This window comes from Pelecanus crispus, chromosome 2 (assembly GCF_030463565.1).
Source record: "Pelecanus crispus isolate bPelCri1 chromosome 2, bPelCri1.pri, whole genome shotgun sequence".
Lineage (NCBI taxonomy): Eukaryota > Metazoa > Chordata > Aves > Pelecaniformes > Pelecanidae > Pelecanus > Pelecanus crispus.
The window spans coordinates 12,235,084-12,254,942 of NC_134644.1; the positions used below are offsets into that span (position 1 = coordinate 12,235,084).

The 19,859-nt window shown below is 42.0% G+C and overlaps 1 protein-coding gene across 2 annotated transcripts in view; it reads right to left on the reverse strand.

Annotated features, from left to right (window-relative positions):
* DIP2C (disco interacting protein 2 homolog C) overlaps positions 1–19,859 on the reverse strand; it is a 328,337-nt gene that overhangs the window by 127,345 nt on the left and 181,133 nt on the right. Inside the window, exons 3-4 of one of the 2 annotated variants that reach the window (XM_075728268.1) lie at positions 18,389–18,556; positions 8,829–8,939 (exon numbers count right to left, since the gene is read on the reverse strand). In XM_075728268.1, coding sequence (XP_075584383.1) covers positions 8,829–8,939; positions 18,389–18,556 — 279 coding nt within the window. The remainder of the gene's footprint in view (positions 1–8,828; positions 8,940–18,388; positions 18,557–19,859) is intronic. The other variant, XM_075728269.1, reaches the window with a different exon arrangement.

The following is a 19,859-nucleotide window of genomic DNA, read 5'->3' on the forward strand; positions in this document are numbered from 1 at the left end:
TGGGGATACATGGATATGCAGGGGAAAGTTCTGCTGACTTTTCATGAATTCAGGGCTAAATTTTGTTGACCTGCACAATTTGTGACAATGAAAAGTCAGCAGTTTAGAAAACATCTGCACTCCCATGAACGTGCCTGCAAAAAAGGCCTGGCTCTTCTGGGATGCTGCAGCCAGCAAACGCCACCGGCGCCGGAAACCGGGCTCCACGCACTCCGCAAAGGGCTGTGCTGCGCCATCATGCAGCCGCTGCCGAGTACCTCCCGGGCATCTGCCATCCACCTCCTGGTGCACGCATGAAGGAGCTAGAAGCTTTGTATGTTCTCGTGCGGTCAGAAAGCTTAATTCTGAAGAAGAAAAGCATGGCTGTCATCTCCCACTTTGGATGGCAGTGGCGATAATCCATAGTTCTGGGTGGAGGGAAGGTAAAAGCTGAACATGCGGTTGGGAAAGCTGTATGGGCAGCCTGTGAAACACAGGGGTTATGTGATGGAAACAGAGGACACCAAAACACTGGGCTGAACTCTTTATGACTCCACTGCTAGTTTTGCTGAAAGGCATAGTTTTTGCTTTACTTTGGATTCTTCAGCTATTATATAAAGTTGATTTTAAAATGTTTTTCTCTAAACTCTAAGATTTAAAACTATATTAACTCTACTCGTACATGAAATAAAAAACCAACATGCAGGCCTCCCACTAATAATTTCCATCCCTCCATTTATTTATTATCTCATTTGTAATGCAATTTGGAAGTCAGCTTCACATAGTGACTTCATCTCAGGCCCCCTTATTATGCGATCTGAAGTAAATCAACTTTCTATTTGTTTCTCTCTGGAGATCCTTGAGTAATTTTCCTCAAGAGTTCTGCAATTATCCTTACAAATTTTTCTGCTGGGTCAAAAGCAAGGATGTGGTCATATAAATTACATCTTTGCAAAAGTTCTTCTTCAAACGCTTTTTTGTCCTGATTGAGTTGTAGCTTGAAACTAAGTTTGTAAGTAAGCTAAATCAAATAGGAGATTAATTAATTTCTGAATAAGTCTGTCTACATCCAGGTTAACTAATTCAGATTAACGTTTCCAAGTATCCCTCACTCACCTGAAGGGTTAATAAATTCTTTGTTTTATGACAAGCCACCTTAATATATATGTATATGAAGTCCCGTCTTGATACACATCACATTCATCACATTTTTCTTTCTCCTTGTTCTCTGGAATAATGTTAGATGATAAGGCGTCATTAAAAATGATTCCTCAAATCTTCCCATTCTGTTCTTTCCTCTACCATGCACTACAACTCTTATATTCTCATAATGTAATTCTTTTTTGTCAGTTCTGGCAAGACTGCAGAATGAGATCTTCAATGTCCTTTCAAAAATGCAAAATATAAGCTACCCATATATTTTAAAATCACTATGAGGTAAGCTGCAAACATGCAAAATGTCAGCAACCTTTGCTACGGTTAATACACACACTTACCTCATGGTAAATGAGAACAAATACATGGTAAGGCATATACCGAAACTGCTAGAGCAGAGCAGCCCAGCTACCTAGGGTCTGGTGCCAACTTCTCCTCTAGGATTTGGGTCTACAGTGAATGTTCTTTCATTGTTAGCTCCCTTATTTCAAATGTCCCTCAAACCTAGCCTGGGATGATTTGGTTTGAAGTTCAATGATTTCATGCTCATTATAAACTATTCAGTCTTTTCCCTATTGAACCACAGTGTGGGAAAGGTGGCTCAGGAATTTGAGCCGGGAGAGTTGTAGTTAGGATGCATTTGTTTTGGCAGTATCTCCAAAAATCTCCTATATTAAGATGTCTTTTAAAAGAAGTGCTGAGTGCGCTTGGAAAATGAGCTGTTCTCTGCAGTGGTGGAATCTCTGGGGCAGGGGTTGGCAGCCTTCCAAGAATGGTGTACCAGACTGATTTCTTCTTCCTCATGTTCAGAACTTAAATGTATGGGAAAAAAAAAAACCCAGCAAGAGTGCGTGGGAGAAGGGAGGTACTCCCTCCCGGGAGTCTGGTACCACAGCCACCTCACCAGCAGTACCCTTCCTCCAAGGTACCAGCTGAGAGATGCTGATTCCACATATGGTATTTCTCAAAATACTCCATTTCTCAGCTCCCAGCTCTATGATCATCCACTGCTGTGCCTTTCAAAATCTATCCACATAGTTAATGTAGCACATGTGCTCTCATCTGCTGGTCTTTCCTCTAGGACACCGCGAACCCTTAGAGATAGAGGCAGTGCAATTTCACTGATGCTGCTACTTCCCACATCATTTCTGACATCTGGAAAACTCAGTTTTTAGAACTCACTGGTCTCATTTTTCTTAGGCATTACACTTGCTCCAGGCAGTACAGAACACTGGTCATCTTCAGTGCCTCTTAGAGACCTCATGAGAAACAAGGGACTTAATAAACTTGGCCCAACCCATCTGTCATATCCTCATCTCATCAGAGGAGAATTCTACAGCAGAAATCACAGAGCCAAGAGCCACGATCTCATTCCTAACACATGCATGCGCATTTGAACATATTACACCACATCCCCTATCACTAAATATCAATTTTTTTAGTTTTTATTTTTTACTGGTCCATACTTTTTGTGTACTTACGTCATCCTTATTTTCTTTTTTACTGACAGACAGGAGCTGTGGAAACAGTAAAAGCCAGGTTCTGGCACACGAGAAGGTGCTCTGGGTTTCAGCATTGGGATGGAGAACTGAAGCTCTTTGTTCTGGCATCATCTAAAGGCCACAGGGGCGCCCCTTTGGAAAAATGAAGTCGGTAAGGGCATGACCTTCCATTTCTCCATGTGTTGAACACTCAGCTGAGGGAGGATAATATACTTGTTCTCTGGAGAGGAGTTAAAAGAGGTGTGGAAGGTCTCTGAAGGAGAGCTTTTCTCTGAACCCCGCAGGCCATGACTGGCTGAGAAATGCAGATCTGAGGGAGAGTCACTGCGATGAAGATGATTTCTGATGGCGAGGATCTGCCCAGTTTACCCATGGGGTATTTCCTCAGGAAGTGCCACGGGAGCAGATGGTGCCGTACTGCGCTGCAGCCTTTGCGTGGCAGCAGAGCCCAGCTCTGCTCCGGGCCACCACAACAGCCAGCCACAGGCAAGGGGCCAAACCCTAGCAACAGTATTACTTCAGGGCCACACTGCGCAGAGGTTACAGATCACTATTTTAAGCACCAAATCACCAAACCGTTCTTCCAAAAGCAAGACAGCCTATATGATGGTATTTTAAGTAACGGTGGCAGAAGCTTCAGGTCCTTCTATGAGGGATTTCAATGTCAGCAGGAGCAGAACACAGCCAGTGCTAATCAAGGAGCAAACAGGTCCCTAGTGACTGTATGGAAGACATGTAGGACCAACATCCTCAAAAAATCTCAGTATTCAACTGAGTTAGTTCATTTAGACAGCATGACAAGACTGTGAAAGCTAAACCATTCAGATTACGTACTCGTTTACTCCACCACGTAATTCCTATCTCCTTATCTGAACACACCAAACCAAATCCATGGATTTGCAGCTTCCAAAAGTACTTGAGAAACCTAGTTTCTAAACTGTACTAAAGAAACAAAGCTGTATGTCCAACTGCAGCTACATCTACATGACCATTATTAACTTCGTACTCAAGGCTGTGCCTGATTTTGCAGCCATCACTTGAGCCAGATCAAGCCAGATGCTGACACCTATTCTGCATGCAGAGGCAGAAGTGAAGTGCAAGCCGCTTTTCCTTTGACTGGGTTTTCTTGCCTGAAAAGCCACTGGCCAGAAAAGCCTCTTGGCAAACTTGGCAAAAGTTACTGATCCAGCCTATAGCAACATTTGGCTTCAGTGTCATCTTGAGCCCCCAGACAACAGGCACTGGCGAAGGAATGGCAGCTGTTAAGAGAAAAACATTGCCGTGATCTACATGCGGCAAACCTTTCCAAATACTGTTTCTAAGTGAGTAAATATTAAGAGACTTTTTATATACAGTAGTAAAGAAATCAAAAATGCTTCTGAATTAGTATCAGCTAAACTAGCTGCCACATTTGTATAAAGTAAATAACATAGCTTAACCCTGCACTGATGCAGTTACTACATTTATAGCATTATCTATTTCTTTAGACATCCAAAAATAATGATCAAAGAAGCTGACATTTTGAAACACAATGATTTCAGGATCCCTTCCTGTACAAAAAGAAGCAGCCAGGAAATTTTAAACCTTTTTGGTTTTAAAGAATTAGACTAAATTCCTAATGTAGGCTGACTTCTAAAATAAAATTATCTTAAAACACAAAATGTACGAGGAACATTTAGGAAAAAAAAATAGCTTCCATAAACTCAATTTTATTTAGAATATAAAAATCATAGAAACCAGGTTCTCAAAATTATAGTGCTGAAAAATTCTGTTACAACATTAATGAAATAATAATAATAAAAAAGACTGAAGTGAGAAAATAGGTAGGGATTTAAAATGTCACAGTCTGACATTTTCCATAATAAAAGAGCCTAAGTTGAAGGTGATATTAGTGGCAGCAATGGTTTTGAGTCTCCAAAGAGAGTTCATTAAACAATCTTTGCTGACATCTAAATTTATGTAAAAAGCAGAGGCACGGAAGGAGAGTTGGATGACTTTCAGATGTTAGACTTCCAATTAGGAAAACCTTACCAAGAAGAGACAGAAAAGGACTTTGATCAGAGTTGGAGTAAAGGATTTGTTTGCAGATGTTAATTGAAATAAATTGTGCAAAAAAAACTAAGGAAGGGAAATGTTTTCCTAGAAGTGAATTACTTATTGGTTAAAGACTGCGAATTCATTTTGTTTTGGGCCTTTTCCAAGAAGATGTGCCAAATATGATAACAAGCACTGAAACTGGGTAACAGCTAGGATCTAATAATCACAGTATGATCAGAGCAGAGATGCTGAATTATTAAGCACAGCAAAACAACAAGTGAAACAAAGGCTTCTACCTGAAGCAAATCTGAATCTGAAAACAAGATAAGCAGAAAGAAATCTGACTTGCAAGTTTGTAACCTGCAGTAATAGAGTATGAGTCATGGGACCAAGAAAGAAATAGACTTCTGATCTCACAGGGGTGACGTATAGAAAGGGAGAACGTCATTCAGGGTAGGAACATCGCACTGTATCTTAGCAAAGCTCCTCTGAAACTACATCTGAAGAAGATGATCTGATAACTTTTCAAAATTGACATGGAAGTTTACATTTACCTTCACTGACGTTTGCTACATACAGTCTTCTGAGTGAGTGAAAATGCAGTAGCTGTTCAAACCAGTTTGTTGGAGAGCTCGGTGACTTGCTGAGGAGTCATGCTATGCAGCAGTCAAGGTAAGAATTCAAAGCCCTGCCATAAGCCCCCAAAATACTGTCAAGCTTTCCGGTTTTAGCACCAAGGATATTTTCAGAGCAGCAAGAGATACGAATTTACACCACAGTCCCGACTCTCCTAAGATGAGACTGCTGCACTAGTAACAAGCAACCCTTTGCACTCAATTCCTTACTCTTCCTCTCAGCAACACAGTTTGTGTCTTTATTTTACATATATATCACTAGAACACTTCGCCCCATTCCTAAGGCAGGACCTTACATACCATTTCACTGAACAAATGCCTTCTAAGGCAGCAGGCACCGACTGAAACCAAGCAGCAGCAACGCCAACTCAGAGCACTCCTGGGGTATCAGGACAGGCACACAGGGAAGCTGAGCATTGATGTCTCCTTTCACGCATCCCCAAACTGACTTAACATCTTCGTTTACAAATGGCAAGCATAGCTCAAGCAGACAACTTTCAGTGCACAGTCAAATACACGTTTTTCACAGAACTGCTCTGGAGAGTCACAGCTTGGAGGTTTGAGGATCATAGGTTGCACACACACAAACTAGACAATTTCAGGAACAGTATTTTTACCTGTTTAAAAACACTGGGAAAAAATCAGACAATTTTTAGTGTAATGTGGGAGAAGCTTCTAGGAGCTTATATATCAAAGAATTACTATGCAGATCCCACAACCATTATTCAATGAAAAACTGTCAGCATCTACAGCATGAACCCAAGGTTTCTGAGGGGAGAAGGGAGTTTTTCAAATTTATCAGAATTGTCTGGACATATGTGAACTTTCTCTGCCAACATTCATCATTTCATTTTCCTTTAAACGGGACTGGCAAGCTCTTTGACTAATGGAATGAACCAGAGGTATGTTACAAAAGGTTTAATAAGGAATTCTCTATAACTTTCCAGTTGTGTCAGCACAATGTGTCTGACTGTCCAGCAAGATGCATCTCTCAGACACAATCCAGAACTTCCAGAGTTGGCTCCTCCGTGCTCTCCACGACCATCAGTCCCTGGCTCCTGACTCCCAGCTCGCAAGTGTCTCTCTGCCACAACGGTTGATGGGTGCCGCTGTCTACAGCTCCCTTATTCCTCAGCTGCAAGAGAGGCAGCAGCAGCAAAGAGCCCGTGGCCTCTGGCTTTCATCTGAGAAGGGCGCTTATACGGCAGCAGTGCCTGTAGCAGTTGAAACAACAGCTGAGCACACCTACCCTTCAGCCAGTTAAGGTGTAGTGCATGCAGTTTATGCCTTCAAAGGCAAGAGCAGAGAAGTTTCAGAGCTCACTTTTTGTTCAGTTATATAACAACCACTTCCTTCACTTTGTGTTATATCTGGAGCAGTATTGTGAAGAGACTTGGATCCCATTCATCTGGAAATGAGATTTTAGCCCTTTGTTCAGCTCTGAAATTAATTTTACCAATGCTTCTGCTAAGGGCATAATGATGTTCCCAACTTGCTATACTTCAGGTTAAGTATTTTTCTTATGGTATTCTCCAAACTACAATCAGTACAATAAAATCCAGCTGTGCCACAGAACCATAGACTGGTGGAGATCAGTAGGAGCCTCTGGAGATCATCCACTGCTCAAAGCAGGGTCACCTACAGCAGATGGCTTGGGGCCATGTCCAGTGGGGTTTTGAATAGCTCCAAGGATGGAGACGCCACAACCCCTCTGGGCAACTTGTGCCAGTGCTTAGCCACTCTTAGAGTAAAAAAGCTTTTTCTTATGCTTAAATGGAATTTTTCATATTTCAGTTTGTGCCTACTGTCTTTTGTCCTGTCACTGAGCACCATTCAGAAGTCTGGCTCCACCTTCTTTACTTCCACCATTAGGTACTTACACACATGGATGAGATCCCCCTGAGCCTTCTCTTCTCCAGGCTACACAACCCCAGCTCTCTCAGCCTCTCCTCACATATCAGAGGCTCCATTCCTTAATCATCTTTGCAGTCCCTTGTTGGACTCACTCCAGCATGTCCGTATCTCTGTTGTACTGGGGAGCCCAGCACTTGACCCAGCACTCCAGATGTGCCTCACCAGTGCTGAGTAGAGGGGAAGGATCACCTCCCCTGACCTGCTGGCAGCATTCCTCAGAGTGCAGCCCAGGAGGCTGTTGGCCTTCTTTCCCATAAGAGTGCCTGCCAGCTCATGTTTACCTTGTTGACCATCAGGACTTTGCTGCCAAGCTGCTTTCCAGCCAGTGGGCCCCCAGCCTGTCCGAGTGCATGGGGTTATTCCTCCCCAGACACAGGAGTTTGCATTTCCCTTTGTCAAACTTCACTTGCCCACTCCTCCACCCTTTCCAGATCCCTCTGAATGGCTGTACACCCATCTAGTGTATCAACCACTGCTCTCAATTTTGTATCTGCAAATGTGTGAAGGGTGCACTCTGTTTCACCAGCAAGGTCACTAATGAAGCTATTAAGCAGTACTGGAACCAGTATTTACTCCTAGAGTACACCACTAGATACTGGTGTCCAGCTGGATTTTGTGCTGCTGATCATAAAAGCCTCTGAGCTCAACACTTCAGTCAATTTCCACTGTCCACTTATCTAATCCATATCTCACCAGTTTGTCAATGAGGTTGCTATGAGAGACACTGTCAAAAGCCTTCATAAAGTCAAGGCATACAACATTCATTGCTCTTCCCTCAACCTCCAAGGCAGTCATCTGGTTGGTCAGCCAATAATATAATAATAATAAAGGGACTTCATAAACCCATGCTGATTACTCCCAATCACCTCCTTGTCCTTCATATATTTAAAAACAGTTTCCAGGATTATTTGCTCCACCACCTTCTCAGAGATTGAGGTGAGACTGACTGGCCTGCAGTTTCCCAGATCCTACTTCTTGCCATTCTTGAAGACAGGAATAAATCTTGTGTTCTTCTAGTCCTCAGGAACCTCCCCTGACTGCCACAACCTTTCAAAGAATGGAGAGTGGCCTCACAATGATGTCAGCCAATGATGCATCCCATCATGTCCCATGGACTTGTACATGTTCAGTTTGTTCAAGTGTTCCCTGTCCTCATCCTCCTTCAAGCAGGGTAGATTTTCATTACTCAAGACCTTCCCACTGATTTCAGGGGCCTTGGACTCCTGAAGGCAAGACTCACCACTAAAGACCAAGGCAAAGAAGATATTAAGTATCAAGTATCTTGGCCCTTTCCATGCCCATCCAGTCTCCTGCCCCATTCAGCAGTGGGCCCACATTTTCCCTAGTCTTCCTTTTGCTGCCAATGTGCCTGTAGAAGCCCTTCTTGTTGCCCTTCACATTCATTACCAGATGCAATTCCAGATGTACATTGGCTTTGTAACTTCACCCCTGCAAGCTTGGACAGTGTCTCTGTATTCGTACAACAAATATTTCCCATGTACAACTACTACAAGAGTTTACAACAAAATTCTTTTTAAACAAGCAAAGAACAGAAACAGCCATTTCAAATTTTCATTCCAGTTCTGTGGTCTTCAGTTCTACTTACCCGATCTATAGCGCTCATCCCGTGACCCTGAGGACCTGCGACGGTGGTATCGAGACGAAGAGGACGGAGTGACAGGAGTTCGACGTTCTTGTGGTAATGCCTGGTCCACCCCTGCATTAATAAATAAAAAAATAAAATAAAAAAAAAAGCTCATTCCGGTTGAATTCCAGAAGTTAATAGTGAGGAGGAGTTCAGCCTACACTAGAAGTAGAAAATGAACATTCAGTGGCTAAACCATGTCATCAAGTCCATTGGTTACACACTACTTGCCTCTGGTCAGCTTTTCTGGTAGGGTTATTTTCCTGGTTCTCTCTAAGACAACCTTTTTCCAGGATCATAGACTGCATAAGAAGAGCATGCAGACAGTAAGCTTGGTGGTGTTTTTTTTTTCCCAAACAGGCGACCTTTCATAAAGTAGTATTCAGGAAATATTTCAATGTGCTAACAAAAGGCAGACACCATTGCAATAGATCTTGAAGCTTTCCTGCAAATTGGTTAAAACCAGTTCCTAAGAAGACTTAGACAGCGTGTATTATCTAAAGCCTCATGTGGTTGGATGATATCGGCTGGTGACAACACAATACAAGCCTGCGGAAACTAGATACCCTGCGGGAAGGGAACTATATTAATATCTATAGGCATTTTCAGCTACCAAGGGCCAGAAAGTAAACAATAACTGCACCAAACCAGGCTGAAAATAGTAATCTGTTCCAGCAAAACAATAAAATAACTCAACCTTAAAGCATATACCTGCAGCATCTCAGTATGCTGGGCCTAAACATCCAGTATTTAAGATTTAAACCTTGTAGTCATCCCTTTCCCACAGTGAATTTGCTTTTTTTAAAAAATAGGTATTTTCTCGAAGGATCCTTCAACAACAGTAGTGGTATAACAGCAGCATTGTATATAAACACTTCTAGAAACTAATGTTCCTTGACAACTTCCAGAGAAGGGTGAAGTGAACTACTTAAGCAGGAAAATTCAAACAAACAATAGGAAAAGAAAGCAAACCTGCACCTATAACAGTGGCATAATATGCTACCCCGCTCTCTTCCAGAGAAGAACCTGAGCAGACAGGCCCAGTAAGAGATGCATTCAGCTTAGAGCTAATAAAGCACAGAGCGTTAGGCACTGTGATACACAGGGGCTAAAAACCAGGAATACCTAAAGAAATGAAATTAATTCTCTCCTATTATTTTTTGCCTTTAAAAAGCAGTTACACACTATATGTAACTGTAGGGACAGAAGTAAAACTGGCCTCTTGCACTTAAGAGTTCACAATAAGAAAGATCAGTTAAAATTACTTAATTAAATGATTAATAATTAAGTATTCAAATGGATGACTAATAAATTGAAATTGGATTCAAAAGAATGCTTGGAAATATGTTCATATTTTTCAATTAAACCACAATGTAAAAACTCATCTACTGTTTCTGAACTATTCAATGCGTGCTTATTGGAGAGGGGTAAGTGTTTACTTTTTTGGAAACAAGAATTTTTTGTAGAATACAGACCAACTGAAAATGCTATGTTAAATTCAATCAGTCTCAATTATGTTTCAATGGACTTTTTTTAAAAAGCATCTTTTAAAAAAAGTTGGCATTGTATGCTTATTTCTTTGTGAAAACAAAGTGAACTCAAAATACAGCTTCTGTCTTAAACCTTTGGAATATCAGCAATGTCAAGTCTGCTTTGATTTTGTGGAGAAGTGGCTGGTTGGCTAAAAACCATACTTGGAGTACAATCTCATAGGCGCATAAAAGACAGAGTGAATCCATAAATCTTCTTCTACTTAGATTGTGATTAGTAATTCATACTCTTAAATAAAATAAAATCTGTTCATTTAAATGCTCTTTCTCCACACTATAGTACTGTGCAATTTCACTTGCCCACAAGCCTTTATATTCTTTAAGGCAGGTGAACCTAACTTCCGAATTATTGAAATAATCAGAAGAAATATTTTCATCTGAATTGTATATTTAGATTTTTTTCTTTCTTTATTGGGTCACCCTGAGGAAAGCAATATAAAGTTAACAATAAAATTAATTTTGATCAAAAATTTTCAAAAATTATGTTTCAGTCTGTGTCTGTAGGAGATGGTAATGACCATTATTCATCTCAGTCCCTACCCATGTTTTCAGGAATGAGATACTTTCTGGAAATCACATATATTTACAAAAATCCTAAAAAACACACAAAAATGTGCACCTAAAATTGCTGCTGTGTCACAGAGGTTTTGTGAAGAAAGCAGTGCCATAACTTCCCACGGCAAATGACTTCTGCAGGGCAATGGTGTATGGAGAACAAACAAAAATCATTTCGGTGTTTCTGCTGAAGTACAACATCATGGAAAAGAGGATTAAATGCATCCTTCCAACAATGAAACCACATGCAATAGGCTTTTGAAACGCTGAGGGGAAATTAAATTGTGAGGAAAAGCATCAGTTACAAAGAGGTGCGCAGCTGCTGTAGGAGGGAGAGCTTTCAGGTAGACCTGAGAGCCATTGGCCAAAATGCATTCAAGCCTGTGGTTTCCTTCTCCTGGCCATTTGGCTACGAGACACCTCAGGTGTCTCAGTTTCTTCTTCTGCAGCTGTGGACAGTGCACAAAGCTCTTTTTCAAGGTGTAAAATGACAGTACATGTAAGGTAACCTCAAACACTGACCCTGGTGTTGCAGAAGACAGCAGGATGCCCAGCTGCCGCCCAGGGCACTCCCTGACACTGCAGAGGGCTCCTCCCGCCTCCGGTTCACTATGGCGATCCCACTGTTACTTGTTCTTACTACAGATACAGAAATCTCTCATCTAATCTTAAAATTGAGACACTTTAACTAGTTTGCCTCCCCCCTACTTTGTACATGTGTGTGTGTTCTTTTAAGTAAGTCTGTTCTGACACAATGGGTAATCTGGAGCTTCTTCTTCCAGTTAGGAATGAGACAGCCCCAACATCCTACACTAGTAGTCATTTCAGGCCATAGCAAACTGAACGAGAATATCAAAATATCTTCTGCTTTTATGATGTCTGGGGATCATTTGATGGCTTTACTTCCCGCTTTTTCATAAATATAAAAACAGCGAATAAACCTCTACCCAAGTACACAGCAGAACGTGTGAACTTGGCTCGCCGATAGCACGGATTTACATGAGGAAGTTAATTCTGCACTAAAATACAGAGAAGCTCTCCACCAGCCATCCGCGGGGAGACCTCTCTTCGTACTAAGTTTCTTTAACGTGAGAAAACAGAAAGCATCGCCTCACTTTGGAGAGACAGTGAGAAACCTGATGACAGCTCCTTACGGAAGGGGCTGGAGCAGGAATTAGCCAGCACCACCTGGAGTCACACCTTCTCTTCCCGTGCACCCGCTCCCTCGCACAGCGCCAGCGACGGTGTGAGACAGAGTACACAATAGCGAGAACCTACACGCTGCCATTCCTGAGTGATGGGTAGGAGTAAGAGCCATGCAGAATAATGAATACCATGAAATCAGTGAAGTGTTGCCATAAATAGCGAAGCCGTGTTAACAGCAGAATTGTTCACCTCCATGAAGGCTCTAGCAATATAGTGCAGTAACAAGCATCTTTTTTTTTTTTTTCACTTCTACTTCTGAACATAACTAAACCCCCAAAATTGATAGCTTTCATAGCCAGCACACAGGGTCCATGAGTTAAGTGCTAATGCTTATTCAAGTGCAGCTTCATTTGTGAATCGGTGGAAGTGGTGGCGTAATGGGCTTTGAGAATTCATACTTGGATCGATTCCTAAATTTAAGGAGGCGGCAGAGCAATGAACGGCTTTCATAAAAGAAAGGACAGTGTCACGTCAGTGCCCTGTGCGCAGACACAATCACATCACTATCAAACTGGCACCATTCTTAATAACGCCATAGTCCACCCTGGTCTTATGGCTAAAGCAGGGCTTTAAAGGTAAGCATAATTAGCACTAATGACTGACTTGTTATAAGTCATGAAGAATTTTAGCAAAATATATATGCCTGGAACACAGTTATTTTATATAAAAGGCTGAGAATCAGTGCTTTAAGCTCATCACATTACACATAAGCATTACCAGGTGCACTGGAGCAAACAGCCACGTTCTTAATACAAGCATTAGTTAGTTTATCTAATGCTGCTAATGGGGGATTCAGCTTGCAGATTAAGATGCCTATATTTAGGTGTCTACCCATTACAAAAACCAGAGACCCAGGCCAGGACTCAGGAGTCTAAACAGAAGCGTCCAATGTCTTTTCAGATGTTGTGGACTATGATACCTGGCTTGACTAGAATGGCATGCGTCCCCTCTAAGCCCTGTTTTATATGTGCTCGGTCTGTGCAGATGTCTCTGATACCACAGCAAATCCTGAACAGTATTAGACACCCATCTTCAGGCAACTCTGTGAGCCCAGTGAAGCCTTGAGAGCTACGCAGGTGGTCAGTGAAGGCATCTGCTTTGGAATAAGCTGAAAAACTCTCTGGGTTTCATCAACTGAATTAACTGTGTCTCTTCACATAAGAATGGAAGCTTAAATACCAGGTTCATAGCCAGACAACTCACAGCTATATCAAACTACAAATCCTAATCTGCAAGCTGGATCCTGCCTTGACTGTATTTAACTAAAAATGCAAGAGCCTCAGTAAAGCTATTTAAGCAATATCACTGCAAGCTGGATAGTTTTCTTTTTAAGTGCATGGAAGGTACAAAACTGTCAGCTGGAAGCAGGCTTCATCTCCTTCCTCCCTTTTTTTTTACCTTCACCTCTTTGTTCCTCCTGTATTTATCACTTCTTTTTGTAGCTAAATTGCAGTGCTACGTGCTGGTAATGTGGCAATAGCTGCATTGCCCTCTCCAACAGAGGGCAATGGTTTCCTTCATGACAGCTGACAAGCTGCTTTGATGTATCTCTTATTCCTACGTCTGTGTCAAATTTTTGAATCTAAAAATATTTAAAAGCTGAAATGTCTAATTGACAAGAAATAGAAGGCATTCTTAGACACAAGCTACGTTTACTGTTCTAAAACTAACTTACAGTGTGTGACCCCAGGAGAGAGAGCTGTAGGATAAACCCAGCAACTCCAGGGCTCGTGGGAAGGCAGGCAAGCAGCGTTTGCAGTGCAGTTTTAAGAAACAGTATTTACATTCAGCTCAAAGCACTTCCTGAGCTTCCATGCACTGGCTGGTGGCTCAGCTTTAAAAGCAAAGCCAGGTGATGAACACACCATGCATTTTGTGAACAGGTTAAATCTCACACCACCCCCATGGAACGTGTTACTTAGCGTGGCATTTCACTCTTCCCATCAAATGTACGTCTAAGTAATGAATTCACCGGATAAGCCAAAGGAGATTTAAAACGAGTTACTCCCAACCAAAGACATCCAGGAAAGTGGAGCCACTTTCTGCTAGATAAATATGGAGAAAGCGGATTTCTGATTAGATATGTTTAATTAACAGTCTTTCCTTCACAGGTGAGCTTTCACACTCATTCCTGTGCTTGGTTCTGGTTTCAAACAATGCACATACTTCAAATCGATCTTCTTCTTTCCTTATTACAATCTCGACCTTGCCTTCCAGCATTTCCTTGCAAGGTTTAGCTTTCAGTTCAAGCTTAGTATGGCTATTGTGGGCTTCTTTTTTCTCCCCATTATCTTAGCGATGGTGGACATCACATTACAGTGCCAATTCACATGTGATGTTGGATTTCCATTTTTCTCTAGATAGTCTCACAGCTTCAGTGTACCATCTGAAGGATCTTAGGAGAATATGGAGAAAAGGATTACCTATCCACATAGCAAACACATTCACCAATGTGCTGGTCAACTTACACTGCCAGCAGTTTAACATCCATCCTTCAGAAATTTGCTGCAGACAAATTTGGGCAGTACTGTGAATTCCAGCAGTTTCTGATTTTGACAGCAGCACCCAGCTCTTCACATGCCTCCACTGGCTGCATCTCCTCTGCTCCAGCGCAGGCAAGCTTTGTTTCAAGGTCCTCAGTGGTATCTCCCCTTTCTAACCCCAACTGCTGGCCTCTGATTGAGCCATCTTTTCTCACCCATTTGTCATATTTTTAGACAAACATCTTCATGTTTCCTCCTATGCTCTTATGTTTCACAGATGGTCTCCGTGAACATCAACAGATATTTCATTGAAATTCTTCAAATTCTTTGAAAAACAACCCAACTCTGATGTGCACTATAAATACGCTCCCCAAAAAAACCATCATGCTGAGTGCTGAAACCACTACCCGCATTACTAACTGATTTCATCATGTACTCATTTCTTCCCTTACACTCATTTTTTGGCCTTACTATTAGGGTGTAAAGTTTTTGAAGGAAGGTATTTTTTGCTCTGTGTTCGAACAAGTTTTAATATTTTGAGGTCTTACTGCAGGATAGGAAACAGAGGTGCCATCATAAAACAAAGAATGCATAAAAAGATAAGTGGGCTCTCAGTCAGCATGGCAAAAGTGAAGCAGTAACCATCACGCTTTAAGTGATGGCATCAAGGGGTAGTTCTCAGATGCTTTCAGAACCTTCCATTTTAACCAAACCAGGCTCTACAAGGCATCCAATTCAAACCAAATCTGTTTTAAAAAAAAGGTTTACTAAGCATTCATCTATGTGCCATAGTTTCTCATCTGTGAAAGATCTGTCACACTGTTTTCAGAAATGTGTCCATGAGTTGTGCAATGCATATGCCTTTCAATGAGATCCATGTTCTCAACACACACATATGCTTTGAAATGCCCCATCATGCTTATCCCTTGATACAATCTTTAAGAGTTAGGAAGGCAGATGTGATAGGAGTACTCATTGTTATTAATAAAGTGAATACATGAGGGTTTTTTTTCCAATTCCAGAATCAAGCTTTGTTTAAACATTTCCTTGCAATCTTTGCAACCCAAATAATGTTGCAATCCAAATAATGTCTGTGAAAGAGAAAATGAAATTGTAATCGCCGAGTTTACTTCTAGTGCCCAAAGGGCTAGTAGCAGGAATAGTTGAAAGCAAATGCATGCACACATTACAGATATATATAAATATGTGTCATGCTAATAACAGAGGCTATGGAAATTGGTTCCTGTAATTCTACAGAAAATTGTTTCTTCATAAGGTAAAGGGATCCTCTGTGCAAATGCGTTATCTTCTCTGCACTGCGTAGCTTGAAATCTCCTCGTGCTGGTGCTGTTGGGGCTCCAGCAGCGGGAGAGGCAGCGATCTGTCTCTAGGCCTGTGAAAGGAGCAGCAGGTGCCTTTTAAACACCGCATCTCACAGGTTTATTAGCCATAATAAATAAAGCACTGGTGACTGGTCTACATGGTTACGCTACAAATAGAGCTACACTGGTGGTACCAATGATGGGAAATTACAGAAAGAAATCTAGTGTAGACACAGCACTTGATTAAGAGAGAATGAACCACCCATGTCTAAGCTGTTAGAAGCAAAGCTTAATTGATAACAACAGCGTCTCTGTTCTGTGAATGAATAATCAAATTTCCTGGCAAAAGACTGGAAGCAAATTGGGCAAAAACACAGCTTATGGGGGATGCAGGTAAGTTAGTTATTTTTCTTCTAAGGAGGGTTTTTCATTTAATAGCGTGCACGCAGCTGTCCACATGTTGTCTTACCCAGAACTGACTGATCTAATCAAGATGATCTTCAGAAAGATATTCTGAAATAAATGCCTGTTTAAGTGGTTATTCTTTCAGCTCTTGGCTGTCAGGGCTCCTCTACAGAGGCAGTAAGAGAAAGGTCAAAGCACGAGAGAGGTTGGGATATACGTGCAGATATAAAGGTCTGGATTCAGTATTATTTTTAGATGTCTGACATATGGGCAGGCTAAGAAAAGAAAAACTACTCTGTGCACAGAACGTCTCCAGCTACAAACTGACATCCTGAGAAAGCGTTTTGAGGAAACAAAGCTGTACTTTTGTCTCCCTAAGTTAAAGCAGGTGGGGATTTAATGGGAAAAAAAAAGGGGGCTCCCCCTATCCCTTCTCCCATTAACACTGCCAAACGCAGCATATCCGTTCCAGATTTCTGGATGTTCGGCAGCCCGGCTGGAACAGTCCAAATGTCCTTTGCATATGTGCAGTCTGTGCAGCATCTGGATGTGTCAGACCTATTGTGCATGCACTGTGGAGTCAACTTGCAGATGTGCAGCAGATCCAGCACATTCCCCGTGTGTCAGACTCACTGCACGTTTGCTGTACAGCATATGTGACAATATACTTTCTTGGACTGTCCTGTCAAAAATAGGGAGCCTAAGAGTGAACTCCCACATCACCTGGTACAGTATCAACCATGTGGCTGCCCAGCTTCCCCTTTCAGATTAGGATTATACCCATTCCTGAAAAGCAACAGCTCTCCCTTTCTAAAATCTCAATAAGCACAACAAAAGACCTCGAGATATATATATGTGTGTGTGTTTATACATGTATATAGCCAACCCTTCTACTTTAATCATTTTAATCATTCAATTTAATTATTCCCATTTTGCAAAAATCTTGGGCAGAGGAAGTTAATCATGTCCGACTGAGGGAACCTGACTTAGAGCAGCGCCACGTTAAGAGGAGAAATACAAACACCACAGTCAGAATCTGATATGGACGTCCTCTATAGTATTATGGCAAATTAACATATTTATATGGTTTAAAAATGAGCAGGGAAAGGTGTCTCAAAGGGATCATCTTTTTACAGGTATGTCTTTTCCTGACAGAACTGCAAGTCCAATCTTCTCTCTAGCCACCTTTTACACCCCGTCTGGACTGCCTTGTGGGAGTGTGAACAAGCACACAGGGAAGAGTGCGACGTTCTCCCTGTGCCCACATGGCTGGCAAGAGAAAATCTGGTGTCTTGAGGGGCTGTGAATCCTCTGCAGCCTTGCTATAAACCCAGGGAGTAGGAGCAGACTGCCTGCCACCAGCCACAGGCCACCCCCAGAAGGCAGGACGGGTATCTGCTGAAGGGCACAGCTGTGCAGGCATGGCTGGGTCATGCCTTGCCTGTCCAAACTGCAGACATGTAGTCCTGCAGGAGGTTCTTCCCCCAGCCTGCTCTACCAGCCTGATGCCTGTTTCTAAGAGTCAGTCTGCTTCTGAATGGTTTGGATGTGAGTGGAGCTCAGGCAGAGATCTCTACTTGAAAATAGCACAGAATTGGGGTGCTTCGATTTTTACAGCTTCCTCCGGATTCTGGTGGGCTTGGACCTGTCCAGAGCTCTATAAAAAGGCAGTGCCAAAAAGGGAATTAGAAACACATGCCTTCCTGTGTTTCGCCAGCTTATTGTATGAAACCTCCTCCAAAGTATCCATGGTATGAAAGCTAGAGAGTCAACACGTTCAAATGTTACTAAGAAGGAGTGTTCCTTCTCCCTTCCCATCACTTCACTCTTAGGCAGATAAAAGTCGGTAACGGCCTTCCGGATGTTGTCCTTTGGTTGTCCTGCCTTGTCACTGGCAGCTCCTAGTCTATCATATTGGTGTAGGTGTCTGCCAGAGGCTTCCAGATGAGGCACAGTTACAGACAGATATGGACTGGAAAAGATACATTCATTGTGCTCACCAAAACGAAAATAAAAGAGAGGCCGGTTTCCTGCCGTGCTGGCTGCTCTCTCTCTAGCGGCCGCTTCCCGGATGTCACAGACACCAATGTTGGCAGTGCGGAGCATTCTTCTGGCAGCTCCTTCACTGTGTTGCAGTCTACACCGTACCGCGGCAGCTCCATTCGCTGCTGTAACAAGTTGAAAAAAACTAATTAATTCACGTTTAGTTTTTTTACATTTGTTACAGCAACGAATGGAGCTGCTGCCCCCATGCAGTAGAGCACACACGCACACGCACGCACAGACACCACAGGACACTCACGGAGCCAATGCGGGTCAATGTTCCACTCTGCCAACATGGGCGTTAGTAATGTTAGCAAAGGTGCAGTGAGAGGATGTCCCAACAGAGGGGAACTGCCTTTGGATTTCCTTTAGTTTGTCGAACGCCGTCACAGAATGCAAATCCCTGCCCTTCCCCAATGCCTCCAATCCCAGTGAAAGAGTCATGTCCATTTCCATACTGTTTTAAAATACCTCTAAAACATCTATTTCCTTTTAATAGCAAGATCCAAGACCACCAAAGCTTATAAATTCTTGCAGTTCCCCATCAAAACAGATTACAACAACAACAACAAAAAGAAAGACTAATTTGGTCATGTATGCGATTGTTCAGATGTTAACAGAGGCTTACAAAAGGCAGCATCTGTTTTGTTATCCTATTTCTTCTTGGAAAGGATTCACCTCCCCCTTCCTAGTGAGCAAGGACCTCAAGCCATTCAGATGAGTAGTCTTAGAAGAATATCAAATTCAAGTGTTTCAAGTTTTGTCCAAAAGGTAACACAACAAAACAAACAAAAAGTACAAAGACAGCAAAGACCCAAGCACAAATAATATCAGTTTCTGGAGGAAAATACTTTAATGCAGTAGAAGTAGCATCTTCCACTATAATAATTCATTTAGCCATCAGCTAAATGATTGAGCTTGATGTATACACAAGAAAACAGCGGGCAATATTTCAATGCTTTTCCTCTTCATTCTATTATAATCTACCTTCACTCACCCGTATCCCATATTCCCAGTGCAGGATTTTCTGGGAAGTGGTAGACCAGAAAACATTCACTCCATTTTTTCCCATCTTTAAAACAGCCCTATATCAGCTACATCTTCAATCATGACCTCTTCCAATTATTGAATGGACCCCACTATAGGACTGGCTTACAGAGATCCCTCTGCTGCTTCTTACACTGGAAAACTTCAATATCACAACAGACACCTTGAAAGATAAACCTCAGAGGGTTCTCCACCTTCTCTCTTTCATCATTACATGCATGACAAATCCCCAGCAGTTTCAGCCACAGATACAGCTTGACCAGAAGACTATGAGCTTTCTGGAGAAAGAGCTGTATTTTCTTGTATGAAGAAAAAAAAGGCACAACTAATTGTATGAACAAATACAAGTGCACCACTGTGTTGAGGATTACTGTGAGGGAA